Below are 24024 nucleotides of genomic sequence, written 5' to 3' on the forward strand. Positions count from 1 at the left end.
CTGAGTCCTTTTATTTTGTAATTAAAACCACAAATATACATTTAGAATATAAAGTCTGCGTCTGCTTTTATCCTCATGAACTCTGATGAAACCGAAGACGTGAAAGAAAGGAAACCAGGTGGAATCAGACTCAGATAAACACTTCAAATCTAAATCCAGCGAAGAAGAAGAAGAAATAAAAAAAAAAGGATCAACTTACAGTCAGAGTGTCACTTTAAATAAGAAACACTGGATTTAAATGTGAACTCTGTGGCTCCACTTTACACTTTACACTCGATTTAAATATAATTTACAGTTTGAAATATTGAACATATTCATCATATCTCTGTGTTTAGATTTTTATATCATGAATTTAAAGTTAAAAAAATAGAAAATTTCGAGTAGAAATCAGATCAGACTTCAGGTAAAAATATCTGCGTCTCGTCTGGTGTTGATGTGAATTTAACAGAAACGTCATGTGATCGAATATGAAGCGACGAGGTTTTACGTGATCAAGTTTAAACACCTGAAGTGTGAAAATAAAATAAATGAGGATCTGCTGGACTGATGAGGATCAGTTTCACACTTTTAAAGAGTCACTTAAAGGCAAAACTTCCGATTAGTCTCATTTAAACACCTGAAATGTGAGTTTAATGTGTGAATCCTGTGATTCATGTGAAGCGTTTCAGTGTGTTTGTGTCTTTTTTTAAATGTGATAAATGTCTCATGTGAACCTGAAGTAGTGAACATCTTTTTAATGGGACTTGGCGTCTCAAACGTAAACCCACGTCGTGCCACATGTGTTTGAAGTGTGTTCTGTGTTTGGAGCTCAAACACATATTGAACAGATTTGAGGCTCCGTGTGTGTGTGTGTGTGTGTGTGTGTGTGTGTGTGTGTGTGTTGTGATGCTGATGATTGACACCTCGTCCTCTCTGATGTTTCCCTCCAGCAGCCGGCGGGCCGCAGCCATGCTGAAGCCGGGCGACCCGAGCGGCTCGGCCTTCCTGAAGGTGGACCCGTCCTACCTGCAGCACTGGCAGCAGCTCTTCCCTCAGGCGCAGCTGAAGGCTCCTCTGGCCCCGCCGCCTCCACCTGACCGCCTCTCCATCCCCGTGGACAGCCTGCGCCCGTCTCGCCTGCACAGCCACCTCCTGGCCTCCACGCACTGCACCTCCTCTTCTTCTTCTACATCCTCGTCCTCAGCGTCCTCTTCGGCAGCGGCGGCTGCGGCGGCTGCAGCAGCGGCGGCGGCAGCAGCTCTCACCCCGTCCTCCTCCATCTCCATCTCCACCTCCGCAGGGCTCTCGCAGCTGCCCGTGCCCCAGCAGATCGCTCTCTTCGGGCAGGCGTTGGCCCCCGTGTGCGCCGGGCCTGGAGGACCAGGAGGAGGAGGAGGACCGGGAGGAGGAGGAGGAGATCTGGTGGTGGTGGTCCCACCGGAGAACCAGCAGAGTCACAACCCAGCGGCGGGACTCCTCCATCAGGCCAAAGAGCAGAGCTGTGGGGGGGTGGGGGTGGTGTCGTCCAGCGTGAAGAGCGGCGGCGGAGGCGGCGAGGAGGGAGGCAAAGGAGCGACGGCGAGGTTCAAGCTGACGTCGGAGGAGCTGGACTACTACCTGTATGGACAGCAGAGGATGGAGATCATCCCGCTGAGCAACCACACAGGAGAACTCAACAACCGTACGTACACACACACACACACACACACACACACACACACTCACACACACACTCAGGTCAGTCACAGCTCGTGTTCACATGTGATGTTCTTATAATATTCCCAAAGGGTCAAAGTTCAAAGGGTCATAGATTGTGTCTGTGGTGACTTCTGACCTTGAGACACTTTTATTTTATTTTATTTATTTCTATAATATTATAATATTGCTTTAATATTCTTACAATAGTTCCCAGCAGTGATAATCAATAGTTTAATAAGTTCACTTCATCGTCGCTGCTTCGTGTTTATAAAATATTTCTGCAGGAACTCTGAGCGCTGCTGCTGAGTCGTGAGTTTATACTGACTGTTTTTTTTTTGTGATTTATTGAACTATAATTAATCTGTTGTTGCATCATTAGTTTATTTATTAAATATCATGAGAAAATTCCTCATTATTTCTAGTATTTTATTCTAATATTCCCAAAGGGATTCACAGTAGCCTTCATTTATAAAGACTTTTATGTATATTTTTCTCACTGCATTTCTAAATGTTTCATCAAGAATTTACAGTGTATTTAAAAATATATTTCTATAATATATTTATAATCACAGAATCAGCGTCAACGTTTATTTAAATCAATGATTATAAAATAAAGTAGGAGAGTTAATGATGATTTAAATAAATGATTCACACTTTTAAAGTCATTTTGCATCAGTTTAAAGTGTGAAACCGTCTTTAACAGGAACTTAATCAAAGTTTAATTTGGTTAATCATTTTTTTTCAATTTATTCAGTTTATGAACATTTAAAAGTTTTTTTTATTAAATGAGTCTAATGTTGGATTTTATTGAGCTTCATTTAGACAGATGAGATGTTACAGTTGGTTTGACAGCTGCTGTGTTGGACAGTAGCTGGAGGAGATGGAGGGGGGTGGAGGTCAGAGGTCAAAGGTCAACAGCCTGGCCGGGGTTCAAACCCTCAAACAGCAGCAGCAGGTCTGCAGCTCCGATTTAATATTAACCAGAGAGAGGATGGAAATACAACACGCTCACTGTAGTGTGTGTGTGTGTGTGTGTGTGTGTGTGTGTGTGTGTGTGTGTGTGTGTGTGTGCGTGTGCGCGCGCGTTCTCTAATGATTAATCTCACTTAAACTCCAATCAAACCGATCGATTGATTGGATATTAGTTTGATTTCAGTGGAGTTTTTTTCCTAAATTTAACAGAAAAAGAACAGAACACAGATTTGTTCTTTTTCTGTTCGTTTTTCTTTTTTAATCAAATTAAATTGATTTCAAACAAATGTTTTATCAGCTGCACCGCTCGCGCCTTTTCACTGTTTGTCTCCAGTAAACAACTTCATCCGCAAAACAAACCATAAAACGCGCGATAATTTAACTGTGAACCGGATGAATTTCCTTCATTATTTCATATCTGCTGTGACTCCGTGCGCGCGCGCGCGTGTGTGTGTGTGAGAGAGTCGGTGTTTTTACGCAACCTCTGCGTCAGATTGAGGAGATTTTAAAGAAGATAGCGGAGAGTGTGTGTGTGTGTGTGTGTGTGTGTGTGTGTGTGTGTGTGTGTGTGTGTGTGTGTGTGTGTGTGTGTGTCTTCTACGCATGACGGCGCACTGTCAATATCCATACACACACACACACACACACACTAACCGCTCCGTGCAGATCAAAGTGAAGTCTCGCGCCTGTTTAAGTTTAAGTTTCAGCTGCAGGGAAACATCTTTATAATATGAATATTTTTTATTTACTTTCATCGAATCACATTTTATAAAACTTTTTTAAAAAAAACTCTTTTTAATCTCCGTAAAGAATCCGGATCATAAAATCCTCCTGAAAAAGATTTTCATCCTGATGAAACAATAATCTAATAATATCCATGATCGTTATTCATTTAGCACACATGCAGGGTTCAGCAGTCATCACGTGTGTATTAATTGTTTTAAAAGCAGATTATATCAATAATGTATTTGGGATATTACTTTAATTGTTCTGTAATGACTTTAAACACCTTTTTCTTTTCATGTTTTTAAAATAATTTGCGGTTCAATAGTTTTAAATTAACATGGCGTTTTTTCATATAAAAATCTATCTACTGTTGATGTCATTTCTTTATAATTATAAGAAGATAAACATGTTTCACGTGGAGCTACTACTGTAGATAAAAGTGTTGATTTCCTTTAATATATGTACGATTATTCTGTCATTCTGGACTTTTACGGTGATTTTGGTTTATAATGAAATTCGGGTTTATTTTTTTTAAATTTTGCATCAACAGGCCGGTAACATATTAATAATATTTAATTCATCAGCGGGTTTATAATAAGCTGCTTCTGTAACATCAGGTCGTCGAGTTGTGATTCTGACTTCCAGTTTCTTCTGGTTTTCACGCGTTACAGCAGCGCGCGCGCGCGCGTGTGTGTGTGTGTGTGTGTGTGTGTGTGTGTGTGTGTGTGTCCTCGCTGTATATTCCGCGGTGATAAAACGGACCATCAGCAGTAATCTGCGTCGATACGCGCCGGCAGGGCCGATGAGGGATGGAGGGACAAGCAGGAATTAATTGCCGTATATAGTTTTGTGTTTGTGGAGAGAGAGAGAGAGAGAGAGAGAGAGAGAGAGAGAGAGAGAGAGAGAGAGAGAGAGAGAGAGAGAGAGAGAGAGAGAGAGAGAGAGAGAGAGAGAGAGAGAGGAAAAGGAAGAGAGAAAGTGAGGGAGAGAGGGAGGAGGGGAGGGGATCGATCCACCAGCCACCGGCCCGCTATTTATCATCCCAACACGGCCGTATTGAGGTCTCTGGGGGGTGAATGTGTGTGTATATGTGTGTGTATATGTGTGTGTGTGGGTGTAGATAGAGCAGTCACACACACACACACACCTCATGTGTCACTGTCCGACCTCGATTATTAATTACACTAATAATAATAATAGTAATGATAATAATAATGATAATAATAATAATACATCTTAATAATAAAATTGTTCATTTGAAAATATGAAATAGGTCGAAAAAGTCAAGTTTGTCACTTTTATAAAGAATGTTTGTCATAATTTTTGTCTTTTTAATCTTTTACTTTAAAAATCTCCATATTTATAAGCAGAATATAAACATTGAAATGTTTTATAACAGACTATGATGAAGCTATAAGCAGATAAATGTATAATGTTTGTCATCAGCTATAAATCTCCTATGAAGACATATTTTATATTATTATTATTTTACTATATGTTGTTATTAATTATAGCAACAAATATATGAATAAACACTTATATCTGCTTATATTCACGTGTCTTATAAACACTTCATTTACTGTTTATGTACTGAAAGTACAGTTTTACCATATTTATTATAATTATCATCACTGTCATTTCTTTACTCTTTCATGTTTAACAACATAAGAGCCACTAAAAGAGTTTCAGCTTATACATTTCAGAAAATACATTTTTCTGTAGATGCTGTTGTCTTGATATAATTGTGTCTTTGTGGTCGTATTCATGACATAAAGAGGGATTAACACCACAGTCACACAGAAAACACATCATTTTGATATTTCTTAGACTAAAAATCTTCAAATGTGACTCATTTATTTAAAAAGCAGTTAGGAACTCATTTTACTTGGATTTTAAAGCCATTTAAAGGAAATGTGTATATAAATAAAATGAACTTGACTTTCAGACTAGAGAAGGTTTTAAAACAACACTGTGGATCATGTTGCTGGGAGATACAATTTAACTTACATTTAAAACAGTTAGATGAATAAATAAAAACGTCTTTTTTCATGAATTTTATTTTTCAAAAGGCTCCTCCAGTGATTTAATGTTGCGTTTCCATAAAGTTGGACGAGGCTGAGATATCCTTTTATTGTCTGGAATGAGTCAAACTCCCCAAAAAAACACACTGAGTCCTACATTTCCCATAATGCAGCTTGATACTGTAGAAACATCCACATAGTTATATTTTAACTACACACCTCCAGTGTTTTCTGTTATAAATCCGTCTGTACTTGTCCAATAAAAACCAAGATAACCCCGATGACATCACTGCGACATCATCAGGGTTGTTTTCTCACACTTGACAAAGCTGATCCATCATACAGCCGTACATACATCGTACTAAACAGAGCTTATAAACTGAGGAGTTTGTTGGGAGACGAGGCAGGTGGGTGGAGTCGCTGAGGGGATTTGAACCTCATGACCTCGGTAAACACATACAGCTCTGAATAAAACCGCAGTTTTGTCCAGTTTTAATCTGAGTATTAACAGAGTTGTCAATCAGTTTGGAAGCGATCGCAGCTTCAGATCTTGTGGTTTGAATGGAGCTCATTTTTGTTTACATCTGGATCACAAATTCAGATTCTCACATAATCAATTCCACCTTATTTAAACTGATATTTTTCATCCGCAGCCTGTAAGAATAACTCAACCCATTACAGCCTTGGAATAAAACTGACATGAGTGATAATAAAAAACCTATAAAAAAAAACAAAAAACTGGAAACTTTTGTTCATGAGAATAAACCTTCGAATTATGACAAATATAAAAGGAGACGTGTTATTTTTTTCCACAATTATAAAGTGAAATAACCTAAAAAAATAAAACTAAATCGACCCAAATTTAATCAAATATCATAGTTTTGTCTATTTTATTTTCAAGGGAATGGAGAGTTCAGAAATAAGGAAAAAACATACAGTCTAGTGAAGTTTTATATTCAATAAATTTAGATGTGTTTTGATCTTGTAGAGAAATAAAACTTATGAGTAGAAGTTGCTGCACAGCTGGGATGTGTTCTGGTTTAGAAAAAGATCAATTCTTACGATTTACATCTGGATTTAATGTCAGCTGATAGTTTTATTGTGATTTAATAAAGTTGGACGAACACACACACACACACACACACACACACACACACACACACACACACACACACACACACACACACACACACACACACATACAGAGGTGTGATCATCTGTTGGTTGGTTTTCAGTCTCTGATTGTTAGTAAAACAGCTTCTTACACATAAAACTTCCACATTTGACTCGTTCGCTGCTGTTTTCCAATTAATTTTTTAACATTTTATAAATCTGAATACATTTTTTTGTCCTCTAGGGGCAAAAAAAAGACCTGATATATTATCAGCTTTTCAAACTGTTGCTTATTTCCACATCCAGCAGACAGACATAATTCATTCTGGAGTCGAGTTTGTCTTCACCTGCTGAATGTAGGTCCAACAATGTCTCTTTTAGATTTGTTTTCCTGAGGAAAAATATAAGTGCCTCATTTCTTTATAACAATCAATCTCAGAAGTTGAGAGTTTTCTAAGACACTTTTAAATTCCTTATCCATCTGAAATTAAATTGTTTTTTTTGTCTGCTACAGCAGCATATCTGCTCAATAAATCACTCGCCCTGTTTTCTCCTTTGAGAAAAAAAAAATCAGAAACCAAAAAAGGAGAAATTTATAAATTCTTTGATTTCATGATGGCGCCCCCTAGTTCTACACTATTTTGATTAAATACAGTTTCATCATCTGTTAATGTAGCTGCAGCCTTTATTTCAATACAGCAAATCAAATCTTTACATAAAGCGATAACGTGTCATTTTATCACAGTCAAAGCAGACGGTCACACTGAGCCTGATTGCATCCTGCTCCGCAACACAACCTACATTAGCTTTCCCGCTAAAGTCTCCTTCGTATCTAACTCACAAACACGAACACACGTCTTGTCCTGCAGCTTAGCTTGTTGAACGAGCCACCAAACAAACATTCACTGGGGAAAAGTGCACGGCTACATCGTAAATTTACTTCAGTACAGATTCCAGAGGTTGTGAATAAAGCTCTGTAAACAGAACCGTGTTCCCGCACATGCTCAGTGGTGTCTGCCTTACACAGAACTGCTCTCCTGAGACTGAAAACGTGACCAAACATGTCACCCAGTGTAACAGTGCGGCTCGTTGACATGTTTTTAATAGTTTTTGGACAATAACGGCGATCTACGGCAAAGAGGAATAAGATATATCAGGCTTTGATACACACACAGTACTTGTATGTAGATCGATTCATTGTTTGGCTCTGCACATGAGCCTTATCCTTTTTGTTTAGAAAGGTTTGTAAAATGGATTTTAGCATAATCTCAGCCTTAAGGTGTTTTTGAGAAACGACTCTTTCACTGCTAGATGTTCCACTTTATTCACCAGCTAGTCTCTAATGTTGCTGTTTGCTGCCGGGCAGGTAGTGTTCAGTGGGTTTATCAGAGTTTGTTTGATGAAAAACAGCACAGTTAATGTAGCAGAAAACCAGAATTAGGACCCAAAAGAGGCAAGAAAATTGATGATAACTCTCAGCTTTGTTCAGTGTGGGTTTATAACCTCTCTGTGTGGTCCGTCCTCATCTGGACTCACAGCTGTGTTGGAAACAAACGCGGAACAGCGATGGTCTTTATGAAGTGTGATGGTTTTGTTGTCCAGAAGTTTGTTACTGAACCTCGACCTTCTCGCTGTTTGACGGCAGCTCAGGAAATTACAGTTTTTTTTTTTTACTGTTAGAGTTATTGCTCCGGATTAGAGTCAGTGAAGAGTTTAATGTATAAATAAAAAGTGTCAAATCAAACTCCTGCCCATTTAAAAAAAAAAAAAAAAAGTCTCAACACGTGAAATTTAAGGGGCATTAAGACTTTAAAATCAGTTTTTAGGAGATAAAAATGTTTGAGGTCGAGGGTTTTTTTTCGGTCGTCAGCTTGTGGGAACAAAACGCTTCACAAAAGCAGAAGAAGCCAAAGTGCCGGCAGACGTTTTCACTGGAAACGTCATCCGGTCGCTCGGAGATCAGAGGCAGAGCGGAGCTGTCTAAACACTGGGCGATGGATGTAACAGAATACTGAGTTTGAATGATGGGCAGCGAGGAGAGCACACCATAACAAGTTCACAGCCAGTTCATCAGTCTGAAAGAGAGGAAGAGAAAATAGATCCACGGCAGGAAAGACGACACATTTACAGCTTTTAACTGCTCAGATATGTTATTTTGCAGCCCCCCCCCCCCTTTGCGTTTCTTATTGGTGAAGACTTCTGGTGGTTTTGAAAAGTTCACATCAGACGTCTGACTGAAAGCTGAAATCAAAACGACGTCCTTGTTTATATCAGTTTTAATAAAGTGGATCGTGGAGAATTCAGCCTGTAAAAAATTTTTCCCATTTACTCGACCGTGAACCTGCGTTACATGCTGAGGTTTATAAATGAGCATAATACAGTTTAATTTACTTCTATCAATCATGGTGTAAAAGTAGCTGTCACACTCTTAAATGGCGGATATTTAATTTTGGGAAAAAGAGAAGCAAAAAAAAAAAACCCTCCTCCTTGACATCCTGTTCCTCTCAGCCTCTCTGTGCTCTGTTTGGCTCTGTGGGAGTTTTGTGTTCAGATAATAATCTCTCATTATGTTGCTACAGTCAATTAACATCCATTACTGTCAGACTGCATCTCTGAGTAAATGTTGACACTCGCTAATTCTCAGCAATACGCTGCTCGCCACATTTAACCTGGAAAAACACTGCAGAGAGGATTTTTTTCCCTCATTTGGGCTTCGTCAGGACAGATTCGACCACATCGACTCCGTAATCCTGCTTCCTGTCGTCTTGTGTACTCACACGTCCACCAGAGGCGCAGAAACACTGACTGAGGCTTTATTTTGAGGACATATATAGAAAATAAGTACATTTACTCAAGTACTTTAGTACAACTTTGAGCTACTTGTATTTTATTTGAGTATTTCCATGTGATGCTACTTTATACTTCCTCTCCACTACATTTATTTAACAGCTTTAGTTACTTTTCAGATGAAGATTTGACACAATGGATAATATAACAAGCTTTTAAAATACAACACATTGTTAAAGCCTTTATAAGTATATAAAAGTAGCAGCAACGGAAGAAATAAAACAAAGGAAAAAGCTTATTGTATATAGAAGGAGTATACTGTTAAATATACAGAGCAAAACACAGTTAGTAGTGAGAGTGCAGGTAGTGCAGTACAGGCTGTACACAACCTTAGCAAAAACCAGCTGTAGTACTTTGAAATATACATAAACTGTTGTATGAATTGAAGTAATGTTATATGTTTATAATCTCACATTATTAACTACTCTGCTGTTTCATGAAATGTGTTAAACTGATGTTTTAAAAATGTGTCTAAATGTTAAAATACTTTTCTTGTCTCAGGAAAGAGAAACTCAGCTGAAACAACATAAGGAGTCAAACTATTTATAAAATCTGAGTTCAGCAGCAGCGTTTTACAGGAGGAGTTTAGTTTTAGAGGAGTTTAGTTTTCTAAAAATGTTTTGTTGGGTTTTTTTTTTTGTTATAAAAGGTAAAAGTCAGTGAAATCTCTTCTTCTCTTCTTCTCTCTGCAGGTTGCGACATGTGTGCAGACAACAGGAACGGCGAGTGTCCGATGCACGGTCCCCTTCACTCTCTGCGGCGGCTCGTCGGCACCAGCAGCACGCCGGCACCCGTCACCCTGCCGGACGTCCCTGATTGGCTGAGAGACCTGCCCAGAGAGGTGAGAACTTCCTGTCTGTTTTGTCTTTTGTCACGCAGTTAAAAGCAAGTCTACATTATGTATTTCACACAAAAAAAACACGTTTCCTCCACATTTATAAGCATGAACTTATTATACAGATCATATTTTATAAGAAGGAGACGTCGAGACTGTGAAGCCCACCAAGTAAAAAAGTAAATAATAGAAATAAATGTTTCTATATTTTTACAGCATTTCCTTTCTCATAAAGCAATTTTAAAAAATTAGAATAAAAACATGTAATAAAAATATATGATTTTCCGATCAAATGTTATGAGTTTGGTGACGTTTTTTAAATAAAGTTTAATAAAGTTTAAATAAGTGTAATAACTCAACAAATATCTGTATTTGATATTCAGCATCATTTTCATCACATCAGTATCAATTACAGCTTTTTTTTTTTTTAATCTGTTGATTCAACTACTGAAAAACATGAAGCTTTACAAAGTTTTTTATTTGATGTCGTGTGAAATGAACTTATTGATTTATTGTCTGACAACGTGCACAAAATCTAATAATTTGATACAGTTTTGATGACATCATGTGCGTTTTTCAATCACCAATAATCAGTTCAAGGCTGCAACTAACAATTATTTTCATTATGGATTAATCTGCTGATTATTTTCTTGATTAATTTGTGGATTGTTTTGTTTATGAAATGTCAGAAAATAATAAAAAAAAATGTCTGTTATTAATTTCTTAGAGTCCATGTTTAGTCCTTCAAATGTCTTGTTCTTGTCTGATCAAAGAGATTCAGTTTACTGTCACACAGAGACACAGGAAAGCTTCAAATTCTTCAAATAAAAACATGTTTAGCAGGTTTGCAGAAAAAAGAAGAAGAAAGACAGAAAATTAATTCATCTTAAAATTCATTTCCAAGTAAAACTGTAACAATCTTTCTCTGGTTGCAGCTTCTCCTCTGTGAGGATTTGCTGCTTTTTCTCACCGTAAATTGAATATTTTGAGGTTTTGGACTGTTAAACTGACAAAACAAAGAAAAACAGGACGGACAGTTTGCTTCATTTTTATTGGCCGAACGATGGTCAAGAAAATAATCTGCAGATTAATTCATAATGAGGATAATTATCAGCTGAATGATGCAACTTATGCTCACCTTTAACCTCCAGCTGTTCACTGCTGATGCAAAGCGTGGACCCGTGTGTGTTACACGTGAACAGAACATCAGTTTGTTAACTGGCTGTTGCACACCGGGACGTTCGACCTCCTTCCTGGTGACATGTTCTGTGTTTTCTCACCTTCTGAAACTCAACCCTGATGTCCCTGTTGTGTGTGTGTGTGTGTGTGTGCAGGTGTGTCTGTGCACCAGTACAGTTCCTGGTCTGGGTTATGGGATCTGTGCAGCTCAGAGGATCCCTCAGGGAACCTGGATCGGTCCGTTTCAGGGAGTCCCTCTGCTGGTGGACAAACATCAGTCCGGAGCCGTCAGGAACACGCGACACCTGTGGGAGGTGAGTGGACGGACGAGCGGCAGAGCCGAGAGATGTTGTCAGTTTGCGTTCTGATGTGCGTTCAGACTGGATTTATGTCAGTGCAGGAGGTGATTTTATGTTTATTACTATAACTGTTCAGTGATTTCCTGTCATTTAAATCCCGTCCTGAACATTGCTTTGTTACTTTTTTTTTGGATCATCTCAGTGTGAAATTTGACTTTTGTGCAAAAATTAAGGAAGTCAAAAATGTTTTTGCTAATCTGATGGTTGGAAACACTGAAACACCAACATACAGGCCTGTATGGGAACCAGTATAACCATAGAAAATAAAACAAAAGCAACATTAAAGCTCATCAAATGTGCTGCTGTGATGTCAGCTACGGGTAGGTACTGACGTCCTCTTCTCAGCCCAGATATTTGTTTAGATTTTAACAAATCGGCACCATTAAAACTGCTAAATCAGCCTGTTTACAGACGACCATCACTGGATTACTGTGATACTGAAGAACACGTATAAATGTGAAGCTTCTTTTTCTCTGGTTTCTAAGTGGATTTATGGAGGTTTATTATTATTATTATTAGAGATGTTTAAGTCAGACTGATTTCATGTCTGCGTGTTCAGATTTGACTGAGTTACGACTCTGAGACGGATTTTCGACTCAAATTCACCTCACGCAGCGTCTTTTGCTTCACCTTCAACTCTCCTGCTGAGTGTTTATTACAAACCATTTCCTGTCACTTCCCTCCGTCCAGAGCGATGAGTGAAATAACGGCGTACACATGCACACGCTCTACCGTCCCTATTCATGTTGTTTACGTGTTGTTGCTTCGTGGTGGCGTGTTTCTGGCGTTACGGTGTTGTTTTTGTATGCGTGTGCGGTTGTGGTCAGCTTCATGTCACCTCTCAGTCCATTGATCAGAGCAGATTGTATTTACATACAGTGGCAGGAGAAAGTCAATGTGGCAGTTATAAACAGCTGCATTAGCATGAGAGAGAGAGCGAGGGATATGCCGGTAGACAGAGAGAGAGTGAAGGATGCTGGGAGGGCGGAGAGATAGATGAGTCCCTCGTGGCCGAGCTGGTAAAGGTCAGTCAGACGTCGGTTGACCGGACATCAGTCTCTCTGCTGTTGACCGCAGCAGGACGTCAGGAGGAGGAGGAGGGAGGAGGGTGGAGGTGAAGCTGAGGGGGGAGGGGAGGTGGTGGTTTGAGGGTCTGGGGGTCAGAGGTCGGGAAAAGGGGGGGGCATCTGAGACATTATAGGCCAAGTCCAGCAGGAGCAGGGAGCTCATCATGTCAGGATTTGTGCTTAAAACGGAGAACTTTGGAAATATTTTTTTCATCAGTTCAGATGTCCAGTAAAGAGATCTCACCTGTCAATCACTTCCAGATATTAAAGGGCTACTCCACAGATTTATCATTTCACTCCTAAATCATCATCATGAAGCAGCAGAAGCGGTGATATCCTTTCTCTCTGGTGCCTACATTACCCACAATGCAACTCGACCACAGGCAGTTCAGCCAGACATTTGTGTGTGTTATGCTAGTAGCGGCTAACGTAGCCTGGAGCTGCTAGCAGAGATGAGGAGCTCCACTTCTCTCTAACTTCACATTAACAGATTGTTTTACTTTTCAAACCGACGCCGACACAAGTGACATCATTTCTCACAGCTTCCTCTGGAGACACGAAAGGCTTTTATACGACTTTTGACAGATCAGATTAGATCAGATGTAAAAAAAAAACCGTGATGGAAATATGACATTTCTGTTAGTGTCATGTGTTAATTTGAGGAACGTTACAGATGTGATGTTTCTTCAGTGGAAGTTTGATGTTTAAGTCAACACGCTTCACCTACGTCATTTATTCACTACGTCTGTTCACATTGAACTTTGTCACATTTTGCTTTCATCGACGTGCCGACGTCTCTGCCTCAGCCAAGCGTAGACAATTTTTTTTGCAATATTTCGAGATTTTTTTTCCACTCCACACGTTTTTTTTTGAGCATAGATTGAAAATGCATCTGTACAGTTTTCTTCTTAACATCCACATAAATATCATTGCCTCTCTTCACCTGTAACATGACGTCTGCCTTATTAATCTGCATATTATAATGTCTCATCACTAAGACGATGATGGTGATGAAGAGCCTTTTTCCTTTTCTTCTTCTACTCACTACACTCCTGCAGCTCTTGCTCTTTTCTGCAGGTTGTGTGACATAAAATCTACATGTTACTGTCATTTAATAAACTAAATTATTAATCCATTAGTCCAGTATTGATAGTTCTTTTAGCTCTGGTTTGGTTTTAAGACTGAACGACACCACTAGATAAATGTATGGACAAGCAGACGAGAAACTTTCTCTACGTGAAGATGTTTTCCGGCTCTGCCTGAGTCTGACTGAAACATCTTTGTTGTATTTGGACCCAGCAGAGTCGAGCCGCGTCCCTCTGTGGGGTCTTGAACCGGCCTTTGAAGCCTTCCGCCCTGGAGAGATGCTGATCCGATCACCCGGCTCTAACCATCGGCAGTTTATCGGCTGCCGGGCTTAAACCGGTCATTAGTCCTATTGATGAAGAAGCTTTACACACAGATCCCATTAAAACTCACCGGTTGTTAAACTCACTTATTGATGCTCCCCAAAACAGGAAGAGATGTGTGTCCTATAGCCAATCAGGGGAGCTTGTGTCATGTTGTCTATGGTGTCCAGGAAGGGCCAGTTTTAATTAAGACACTTGCCGTTACACGCGGGTGGACCGGTAGAGGATTTTCTGGTGCTGCAGTATTTTACGGCTCGACAAATTGATCCTCTTCCAGGCAGAAGTCGCTGTTTGAGTCTCAGTTTTATGGAGGAATAAATCTGCAGCTGTCGGACCTGCAGCTTTATCACTCTGTGTTAAAGAGTCACGAGAAAGAGCTTTTAACACAAACATTACTTTAATATGAGTGTTATTTATTCTGATTTCAGATTCTGATGTAGGAACGTCTTTGACAACAGTGGAAGGAAGTAAATCCTTTAAAGCATCGTTTTAAAAAAAGTACAATTAATCAATTCAGCAGAAAAATTCATGAACAATTTTGATAATTGAATAATCATTTAATTAATTTTTCAAGCAAAAACAGCAACTATTCTCTGGTAGCTTCTCAAATATATGAGTATCTGTTGCTTTTCTCTGTTTTTTATCATAATAAACTGAATATCGTTGAGTTTTAAAGGATGTTTCCTTGAAGTCTGATAATTGTTGATGCTGTTACTGTGTGAATCATTAATCGATTTTATTGGGAAAATAAACTATATTTATAATAATGAAAATAATCGATAGTTGAAGCCGAGATTTAGTTATTTACTTACTTTACTGTCCTGTATTAGTGTTTTATACTTTAGTAAAAACAAGAATTAACAGTAAAATGTACTCAAGTGTTTAAAGTGAGGTAAAGACCATTTTCATACATTTACAGTTTCAGATCTGTCAAAAAAGGAAATAAACAACAAAAAGGAAGGAAGGAAAGATGAAAAGTAAAAAGAAGGAAAGAAGGGAAGGATAGAAAGAAGCATAAAGACGAGAAGAGGAAGAAAGGGAAGCAAACAAACATCAGAGGAAAGGAGAGAAGAGAGGTGGATCATTTATCTGCAAATCATCTATCTATTATTTATTTCTTTAGGTCACCTGGGGGAAAAAATCACCAAACTAAACACTGACATCCTATCAGTCAAACATTCACTCTCCTCTACTGTGTCATTGTTTCTTTTACTTAACGTCCTCCTCCGCTCAAAAACATGTTTTTCTTCTTGTTCCTTCAGTTGGATGTTTGTTCTTCTTCTCTGTGCAGAATGATGTATGTTCACATTCATCTGCTGGAGGAGGAAAAGGTTCTCTGAGTTCACTTTAAATCTCAGTTTAACACGTGAACCTACGAGCAGGATTCATGACATCACAGCTAGTTCGGAGCCAATCGTGATCCAGTATGCAAACACTGAGAATGAACTTTACAGTGAAGGAGGAGATGTCATTTTTTATAATGTCCTACTGGGTGACTGAACTTGTTGTTGTGGAAAAACCACATCAGCAACAAATTATTTCTCAAATCAGATTGGGCTTTAGTTAGTGCAGCTTTAAGTAAATTTAATACATTTTAGCCTTCAGATTGGTTGGTTGAGAAAGGAAAGACATGAGTAAAGCCTGACACAAAGGGGGAGAAAGATGAATTATCAGTGATAATTTGTAAGTTCATGTCATGTTGAATGTGAACAATCTGCCATCAGATAACTGGAACGATGAGAACAAACTAGAAAGTGCCAGAACTCTCTCTCTCTACGGTGCTGTAGTTCAGTACTGGAGGAAATGACATGTTGAAGGAAGAGAAAGAAGACAGTTTCTCATTCTCTCTCATCCTGGATTTTCCCGAGTATTCGAACCGTTGACCTCCCGGTCCGAACACTGAGGCCTTCTTGATTGAAAAGAATTTGCAGTAAAAACAGGAGAGAGGGTTCCCGATGTCACGGCTCTGACCTCGTCCTCCGGGGTTTTTACAGGAGTTTTCTTTTGGACAGATCTCCGACTGGACGAGCTGTCAGCACAGAGTCAGTGAAAACAGCCTCGAACATCGTAACTTCAGAGCAGCAAAGAAAGGAAAACTTCAGCTGCACAGTTTGAGGCAAAATATTTTGCTAGTGTGGGACGTTGATGGGACACATGAGGATTCAGAGAAATTCCAAAACGCCTGTTGGCATCTCGGCTTTTTTGCATCATAAAACAGATAAAACTATTTTCTTAATCTGGTTCTTGCAGCTGAATTCATCTGTTGATCTGTTCACGTCCGTCCGTCCGTCAGCGTATCTGATGCTGTGTTCTCCACACACTCCTTATTGACTTTATGTTTTTAGTGGTTTGTGGTCTGAGCGTCCAGTAAAGGCCCCGTAATGTTTTCCTGAGTGATGTCATTATCTAATGTTTGTGTAACTGTCTGAATTCTGGCTTTTATTAAAGGCTCTGATCGCCATTGACATCATCAGCGCGATTACATAATCGTAAATGGTTTTCAATGTCAAATTACATGTTGTGCTTCTCTTGCTTGGATTTCAGTGAGGCGTTGTGAGCTTTTATCGACGGAATTTATGAATAAAAGAAGCGGGAATGACCACACTGATGCAAAGCAGCAATTGAGGGAGTCTTGACAACACTGTGATGTCAGAGGTGCAAGACGCCAGCGATACCTTTAAAGGTCATGAAAATGGAACACTCGATAGTCAATTTACAGCTGATGGACGCAAAAAGTTTTCAAGTCCCTTTTAAAGTTACAATCCTTAAGATTTTAATCAAATTTTTGCCCATTCAGTATTTATGTTCAGTAATTAGCTCTCAATATAGTAGCTTTTATTTGTAGTGGCGGAGGCCGCCGTTCCTGTGCTGGATTCAGATTGCATACCTAACCTGCAGCCTAGTTGAAAGGCTGCATTATATTTCCTTCAAAACTTATTAGCTGTTGCAATTTATTCGTACATAAACATCATTTCTAGGAGACAGCGTTTCCTTTTTGGACATTTGCTGATGCTGTTGTTTATCTTGAGAGTTAAAAAGTTGAACCATGAACGGACGCGAGTCTAGAAAGCGTTGACTTTTAAAAGCACTCAGATTTTAGTTTGTTTGAAGCAACATGAAGTGCTTTCCCACTTTATCCAGCTCAGATCCACTTTAATGATTCGTAATCGGCCTGTTCATGACTTCTATCACCTGGGTTCACTTCAACAATAATAACAATCTAATATTCAATTCAGTTCAGTTTTATTTATAGAGCACCAAATCATAAGAAAAGTTAACTCGGGTCACTTTTCATATAGAGCAGGTCTAGACTGTACTCTACTCTTTAATTTACAAACCCCAACATTCCCCCATGAGCAGCACTTGGCGACAGCAGCAAGGAAAAACTCCCCTTTAACGGGAAGAAACATCAAGCAGAACCGGGATCTAGGTGGGCAGCCAATGGCCTTGACTGTTCGGGTTCAGAGAGAAAGAAGGAGGGAGGGGGGAGAGAGACACAGAGAAGCATAATAATAACAATAAAAATGATAATAATAATAATAAAGATATGACTAGTAATAATAATAACAATAATAGGAGGAGAAGGTGTCAAGGCAGGACACTCATAGGAGCAAACCACCATCTCTGCGCCATGGTCCACCTCGGACTCCGGGGAGGGGGGGGTTTATAATATTTTTGTTTTATGATTTTATCTGTATTTCTGTGGCAGCCATAAAGTTGTCGAGCAGGAATACTAAAATACAAGTCTCAGAGGTCCACTTAATAAATTTTCCACCACATCAAAGGTCCAGTGAGGGCATTAAATGATATTTCAGTACAAAAACTCCAGAACTCTGAACATGAATGATATTTCTCTATTAATGGTGGACAGGACTCCTTTATTGTGGAACCAAGTCCTTAAACTTGAGCATAAAAAGGTTTGATGGCCAGACAGAAACACTGCTGTAAGTGTTTATTAGTGAGTTTTTCACTCTATTCACTGTTGAAAATGCTGCAGCTGGAGGTTTGAAATAACAACTTCAACTCAGTTTTGTGGTTCTTACCTCTTTGTAAGATCTTTTGGGATAGTTTAGTTTAAAACGGCCATGTTTGGTGTTGGAGTGGCGTCTTATGTTATCGCTCTTCGCTATGGACACTGTTTCATATGCAAATCAAACACAATGGTCTCATACGTCCCTCGGGCAAAATGAATGCCTGATTCTCAGTCCAGTCCTTAAACACATGTTTTTCTCTGTCAGTCTTTCTTTTTTTTTGTATCAGCTAGTTTTGAACAACACATTTTACTTCATCAACCGGAGCTCCGACATCCGACAACAACCTCGCTAACTGTGGCGATTAGCAGGCGGCTGAATAAAGATGACAGCTGAGGTGACAGTGATGTGTCATTCAAAAGCGGTCTGGTTCAGGTTGCGGTTAAAGTTTGTTCCTGGTCTGAATTAAATTGTTCTTCAGTCCAGATCCAGACTGGAGTCTGCATATTGAGTATGTTTGGTATAGAGTAATCAAATCTGTGTGAAAACAGTGAATATTGAAACTGACTCGAGGGAAAACTCTGTAGTCAACACAGCGTCCTCCTCGCCAAAATACTCCTGAATGTTCTTCAGTCTCTAATATGATGAAGAGACACATTCAAGTCACTGATGTGAGGCGTTTTTCTTGGCTACAGACGCAGCATGCATTGTTCATGTTACCAGGCTTTTCTTAGATCCTCTCTGCTCCTGTTGTGACCTGTTGTCGATATTTGTAGGTTGTTTGTTAAAAAGCGATCCAGATGATCTGCAGGTCAAACTGTCGGCCGCACTAGAAACCAGCCCACAGTTCGGTGCTGTTTGGTTAAACCCACTCGGTGACTCGGGTTCATTTCTCCGCTCTGTGTGACATCACCCTGTAGGCATGGTAACCGCAGGGGTTCAAGAACAAAGACTGGGGTTTTCCATCAGGACCTTCATGTTAGAATAACACAGAGAGTGTGTGTACATGTGTGCGCAGTCTCTTTATAATCCAGTCGTGTGTTTGATCAGTGTGTTTTTTCACAGCGATAGAGCCGCTGGTTGTTTCCTCTCCTGTGTTGGTGCCTGTAGAGGCTTTACATGCTGTGATTAGCTCCAGTACAAACAGTTATCATGTTCTCTTCATGTTCATCATGGTACCCACAGTTCTCTTCTTCAGCCTATTAGCGCGACTGTTTGTCAATAAAGGTACTGTCATCATAGTTGACCAGACAAACATTGAAAATGAGTTTCTCTTCTCTTATTTTCTCAATCTTCTTCTTGTGTTTTTCTGTCCTGCACGTTCTGCATGTATTGTTCTTTAATCTCTATTTTACCGTCCCCGTCTCAAGACAAGAGTTTTAGACCTTGAGAGTAAGGGTCGAGTTATGCTAAAAAATAACTAGTTTGTACGATGCGTTGTCTGACCGCATCGGGAGGCAAACGTGTTTATAGTTATTCCAAACGGCTACATGTTAAAGTGACAGAAATAGTTGTATAATGAATGAAAAAAGAGAGATGCAGAGTGAACCTCTGCAAGCTGCCAAATCATAGCATGAGGTGGGTGTAAAATATTGATATATTTGTGTTCGGAAAGTTACAGTAATGGTTGGACACAGCCTCCCCAGTGCCAGCGTTGGAAAGGTGAGGGGAGAGGAGGTTTCAGATGCTGTTCCACCATCCAAAAAGCAGTTCTGGTGGAGTATACTGGTCCCTTAAGGTTGACTGGCTGTGGCTCAACAGGCAGAGCAGGTCATCCACCGATTGCAGTGTTGGTGATGTTGATCCACCACTTCTTCTGCTCACATGTCAAAGTTTCTGATGTCTTGGTGTCCTGTCTAGGTGGTGGTACCTCAGTCCTGTAGATGGTAGTGCATTGGTCTGGTGGTTGTGATACATCAGTTCTGTGGCCAGTGGTTTATTAGTCCTGTGGGTGGTGGCTCCTCAGACCTTGGGTGGTTGTACCTCAGGCCTCTAGGTGGTGGTACCTCAGTCCTCAGTCCTTTAGGTGGTGGCTCCTCAGACCTTGGGTGGTTGTACCTCTGTCCTATAGGTGGTGATACCTCAGTCCTCAATCCTGTAGGTGGTTTTACCTCAGGCCTCTAGGCCGTGGTACCTCAACCCTTTGGGTGATGGTTCCACAGTCATGCAGGTGGTGATACCTCAGTCCTGTGGGTGGTGGTACCTCAGTCTTCAGTCTTGTAGGTGGTGGTACATCAGTCCTGTAGGTGGTGGTACATCAGTCTTCAGTCCTGTAGGTGGTGGTACATCAGTCCTGTGGGTGGTGGTATGTTGGTCAGGTGGTCAGTGGTACCTGTAGGTGGTGGTACCTCAGGCTGAGCCATTGTACCTCAGTCTTGCAGGTGGTGGTGCGTTGGTCTGGGTGGTGGTACCTTGGTGTGGGTGGTGGTGCTTCATGTGGTGGTGTTGGTGCGTCACGCTCTGCTGCTCCTCCCTCGCCCTCCATGTTGTGTGAGAAAGCAGCGAGCTCTGCCTGCAGACTGGATCTGGCTGCTGGTGACGCTGAGGTGAATCAGAGTCGGTTATCCAAATATTATCTGTTTCTCTGAACCATTATTACCCCTCTGATTTATGAGTCGGCTCACTGCTCGCTGAAAACACAGTTTCAGATGGTGAAGCGGCTCTCAATGGATGTGTGGAGGCCCAGAATGTTGCTCTAGGGCATGACGGCGGCGGTGGTGGTGGTGAAGGCAGTGATGGCAGCAGAGTTTATGAGGCCTACAGCTGAAAAATGGACTCCTAAACGACAGGTTGTGTTTAAGAACACTGAAAGATGTGGTGACTGAATACCAGTGTGTCATGGACAGGATGAATGAGCGAGACTATGGCTTTATTTTGGTTTTATTTAACCTTCATTTCATTTTCACCTGGCAAGCCAAGTATGAACGCATTCTGTGGTTACAGAAGATTTAACATCCAGAATGACAACAATGAGTAGAATCAGCTGGATGTGGAGAGTGAGTAACAGTATGTTTTGTCTCAGATAGGAATAATCAGGTAAGAATCATAAGGAAAGATTGAAGCGGAGGAGTGAAGGAAGACTGAGACAAAAGAGGAGGGACAGAGGATTTAGAGGATGAAGAGGAAGACGAAAACGTGTCAAATGCGTGGAGGATTTAAAGCTGCGTTAACTGATGTTTTGTCTTCTGTCCTTTTCAGCAGAAACAAGTAATGAACACAACACTGACATATCATCAACTTTTAAGTTGATATGTTGAACTTGTTAGCAAACAGTAGTTTATTTCCACATCCAGCAGTTACGGAGCAACATTATCATTCATCTGGAGTCGTGTTTCTGCCCGACTGGTCAACATAAGTCCAATATTCACTCTCTTTTAGCTCTGTTTCTGCTCTCTACCAACTCCTGAGGGAAATATCTGGCTCTTTAGCTGCTAAATGCTCCACTATGTTCACCAGCTAGTCTACAGCTAACTGTGTCTGTTTGCTGTTTGGTGCTGAGCAGGTAGTGTACAGTGGCTTTTTAGAGCTTTTTCTCTGAAAACAGCTGCCTGCTGCGACCCAAAAATGACACTATGAGAGCACTGAGAGTGAAATAAAACAGCAAAGTTGCAGCCGGACAGATAAACAATGAGCTGAAACTCACTATGAAGCTCCGTAAAGCCGAGAGGAGCTGCAGAGTCACTGTAGGGTCATCACACATTACACACAGATCGTACAGTGGTAAAGAACACATTTAGACAATTTGCTACCTAAAAGGTATGTTTCCTACATGTTCGCTGAGTGGTAAAGAAAAAAATGAATTTGTCATGTGTAAACTTTTCCTTAATAACATCTTTCTGGCACGATTTTGCAGCAGCGCCAGAAATATTAGTGAAGTTTAGGCCCCCTTTGATGATTTTGACTACCTTAAGAAATACAAAAAATTCTTTCCTTTGCAATTACACAATGCAAACAGTGTTACGATACTGTGAGTCTGACATGATGTTCACAGTTGTTATTAAAGCCACATTAATTGATTTTGGTAGATCTTTAACTGTCAATTATTTAGCTTTTTTTTCTTCAACTGATGATCTTGCAGTTTAGGGAACAGATCATTTGCCTTTTTCATGAGGTGTTTACATTATTTTGTCTATCACCTGCAGCAGGAGGAAGGGACAAAGTAAGATTAGGGTAAAGGAGGAAGAGGTGAAGGAGGAGGGAGAGGAGGAGGAGGAAGGAGGAGGAGACGTGGCGAGATAAGGAGGAGGAGGACGAGGCCGATGAAGAGAGCAGATAACAGTAGAATTAGTAGAGTTTCATTGATTAGCTGTAGAACAGAAGCGTGCAAGCATTGATCGGCTCTCAGGAACAGTTTTACAGGATTTGGACTGAAAAAGAAGAAGAAGAAGAAGAAGACACTAGTGTGTTCTGTGGAGAAAGAAGAAGAAGAAGAAGTAGACTGACAGTCGGACTTTTTCTGACGTTGATATTGTGTCTTTGTACAGCTGACAGTCTGTGAATCAGACAGAAGAGGAAGAACAAGCGACGAGAACTTTAATGTGTTATGACTTGTTGCTCTATATGATCAAGATAATGACCAAAAACACACCATCTAATATATTTACTCATGTAGAAGCTTGTGCCTGCAGTATATTCTATATTTTAGAGCATTAATTATGTATTAGAGGGACTTTACATCACTATCAAGCATTTATTTATGCAGTTTTGCAGAAGTTAATTTGTTTTTGGGAATCTGACACCTGAAAATGAGTAGTGAAACAAACTTTTTCTCTTCTTAACATCATCATCATCATTTATCTGTAGTTTGTCTTGTAGATTTAAATTTCCAGTAGCTTGTAATTGCACCACAGCAGGAGTCTTTTTCTCTGACATCACTGTTGGGTGTCAAAGGTCAAAGCAGACCTGAAATTATGACCAGATGAAGTCAGTGACACAAACTTGTTCATTTTGGGAGATATTTCACAACATTTGGATAATTTAAAGTGTGAAATTTAGAATATTTTTTTTTAACTTTTTGACACAAGTCACAACTCAGAGATAGCTGCGAACATATATGTGTTCACCTGGAGCAATTTTAACTGTCTTTTAGCAAATTTTGCACATTACAATTTTTAGCAAATCTGTAAAAAAAAAAATTTTTTGAACTTATTTTATTTCCTTTTCTAAAGTGCAGTCATACAGTACAATCAGCTTTTCAAATATTTACATTCATACAGGTGTAAATGAAGCAATGTTAAGAGTCTGTTCATGATTTTTGACCTTCCATCATGTGTCCATCATCCATACAGCCATTATCAGTGCATAAGTAAATAAAATGAATTATAATAATAATAAAAGGTAAATAAAAAAAGAAATAAAATAAATAAATAAACAAATTTTTAAAAAAAAACCCAAACAAAGCAAAACAAAAAAAGTTACAAATACATACATACGTACATATACACCAAAAAAAAAAAAAAAAAAGATGAATGGGAACATCATTCTCCTCAGAGGGAAAGAAACCATTTGGTCAAGAACACGTCTGTCTTTAGTTGTAACTTTGCTGTTATGTTTTCCATATAATAGACGTCCTTTATCTTCTCTCTCCTGAGCTTTCAGCCATGAGAATTCTCAGTAATGATATCTGACTATTGTTTTCTACATTTTGTCAATAATTCCGACAAGAAAGTAAGACGGTTCTAACAGCACCTCTATTTTTAAGCATTTTTAATCTCATTTTGTGTGTCATGCCAGTAACCTGACAGCTTCGGACAGTCCCAGAATATACGTGTATGGTCTCCCACCAGCAGTGACCCGAGGTGCCCCCAAATTTGCAAATCTGTAAATTGAATAGAGAAGTGCTCAGTGA

General features: G+C 39.7%; 1 protein-coding gene across 12 annotated transcripts in view; it reads left to right on the plus strand.

Annotated features, from left to right (window-relative positions):
- The window catches only part of prdm6 (PR domain containing 6), a 144984-nt gene that overhangs the window by 20002 nt on the left and 100958 nt on the right, over window positions 1-24024 (plus strand). For all 12 annotated transcript variants that reach the window (XR_006098028.1, XM_042420344.1, XM_042420349.1 and 9 more), the window contains exons 4-6: window positions 930-1660; window positions 10049-10197; window positions 11526-11684. Coding sequence is in view for 11 of the 12 variants with exons in the window: in XM_042420344.1 (XP_042276278.1) it covers window positions 930-1660; window positions 10049-10197; window positions 11526-11684 (1039 nt within the window). In the remaining variant the exon portion in view is untranslated. The remainder of the gene's footprint in view (window positions 1-929; window positions 1661-10048; window positions 10198-11525; window positions 11685-24024) is intronic.

This window comes from Thunnus maccoyii, chromosome 9 (assembly GCF_910596095.1).
Source record: "Thunnus maccoyii chromosome 9, fThuMac1.1, whole genome shotgun sequence".
Classification (NCBI taxonomy): domain Eukaryota; kingdom Metazoa; phylum Chordata; class Actinopteri; order Scombriformes; family Scombridae; genus Thunnus; species Thunnus maccoyii.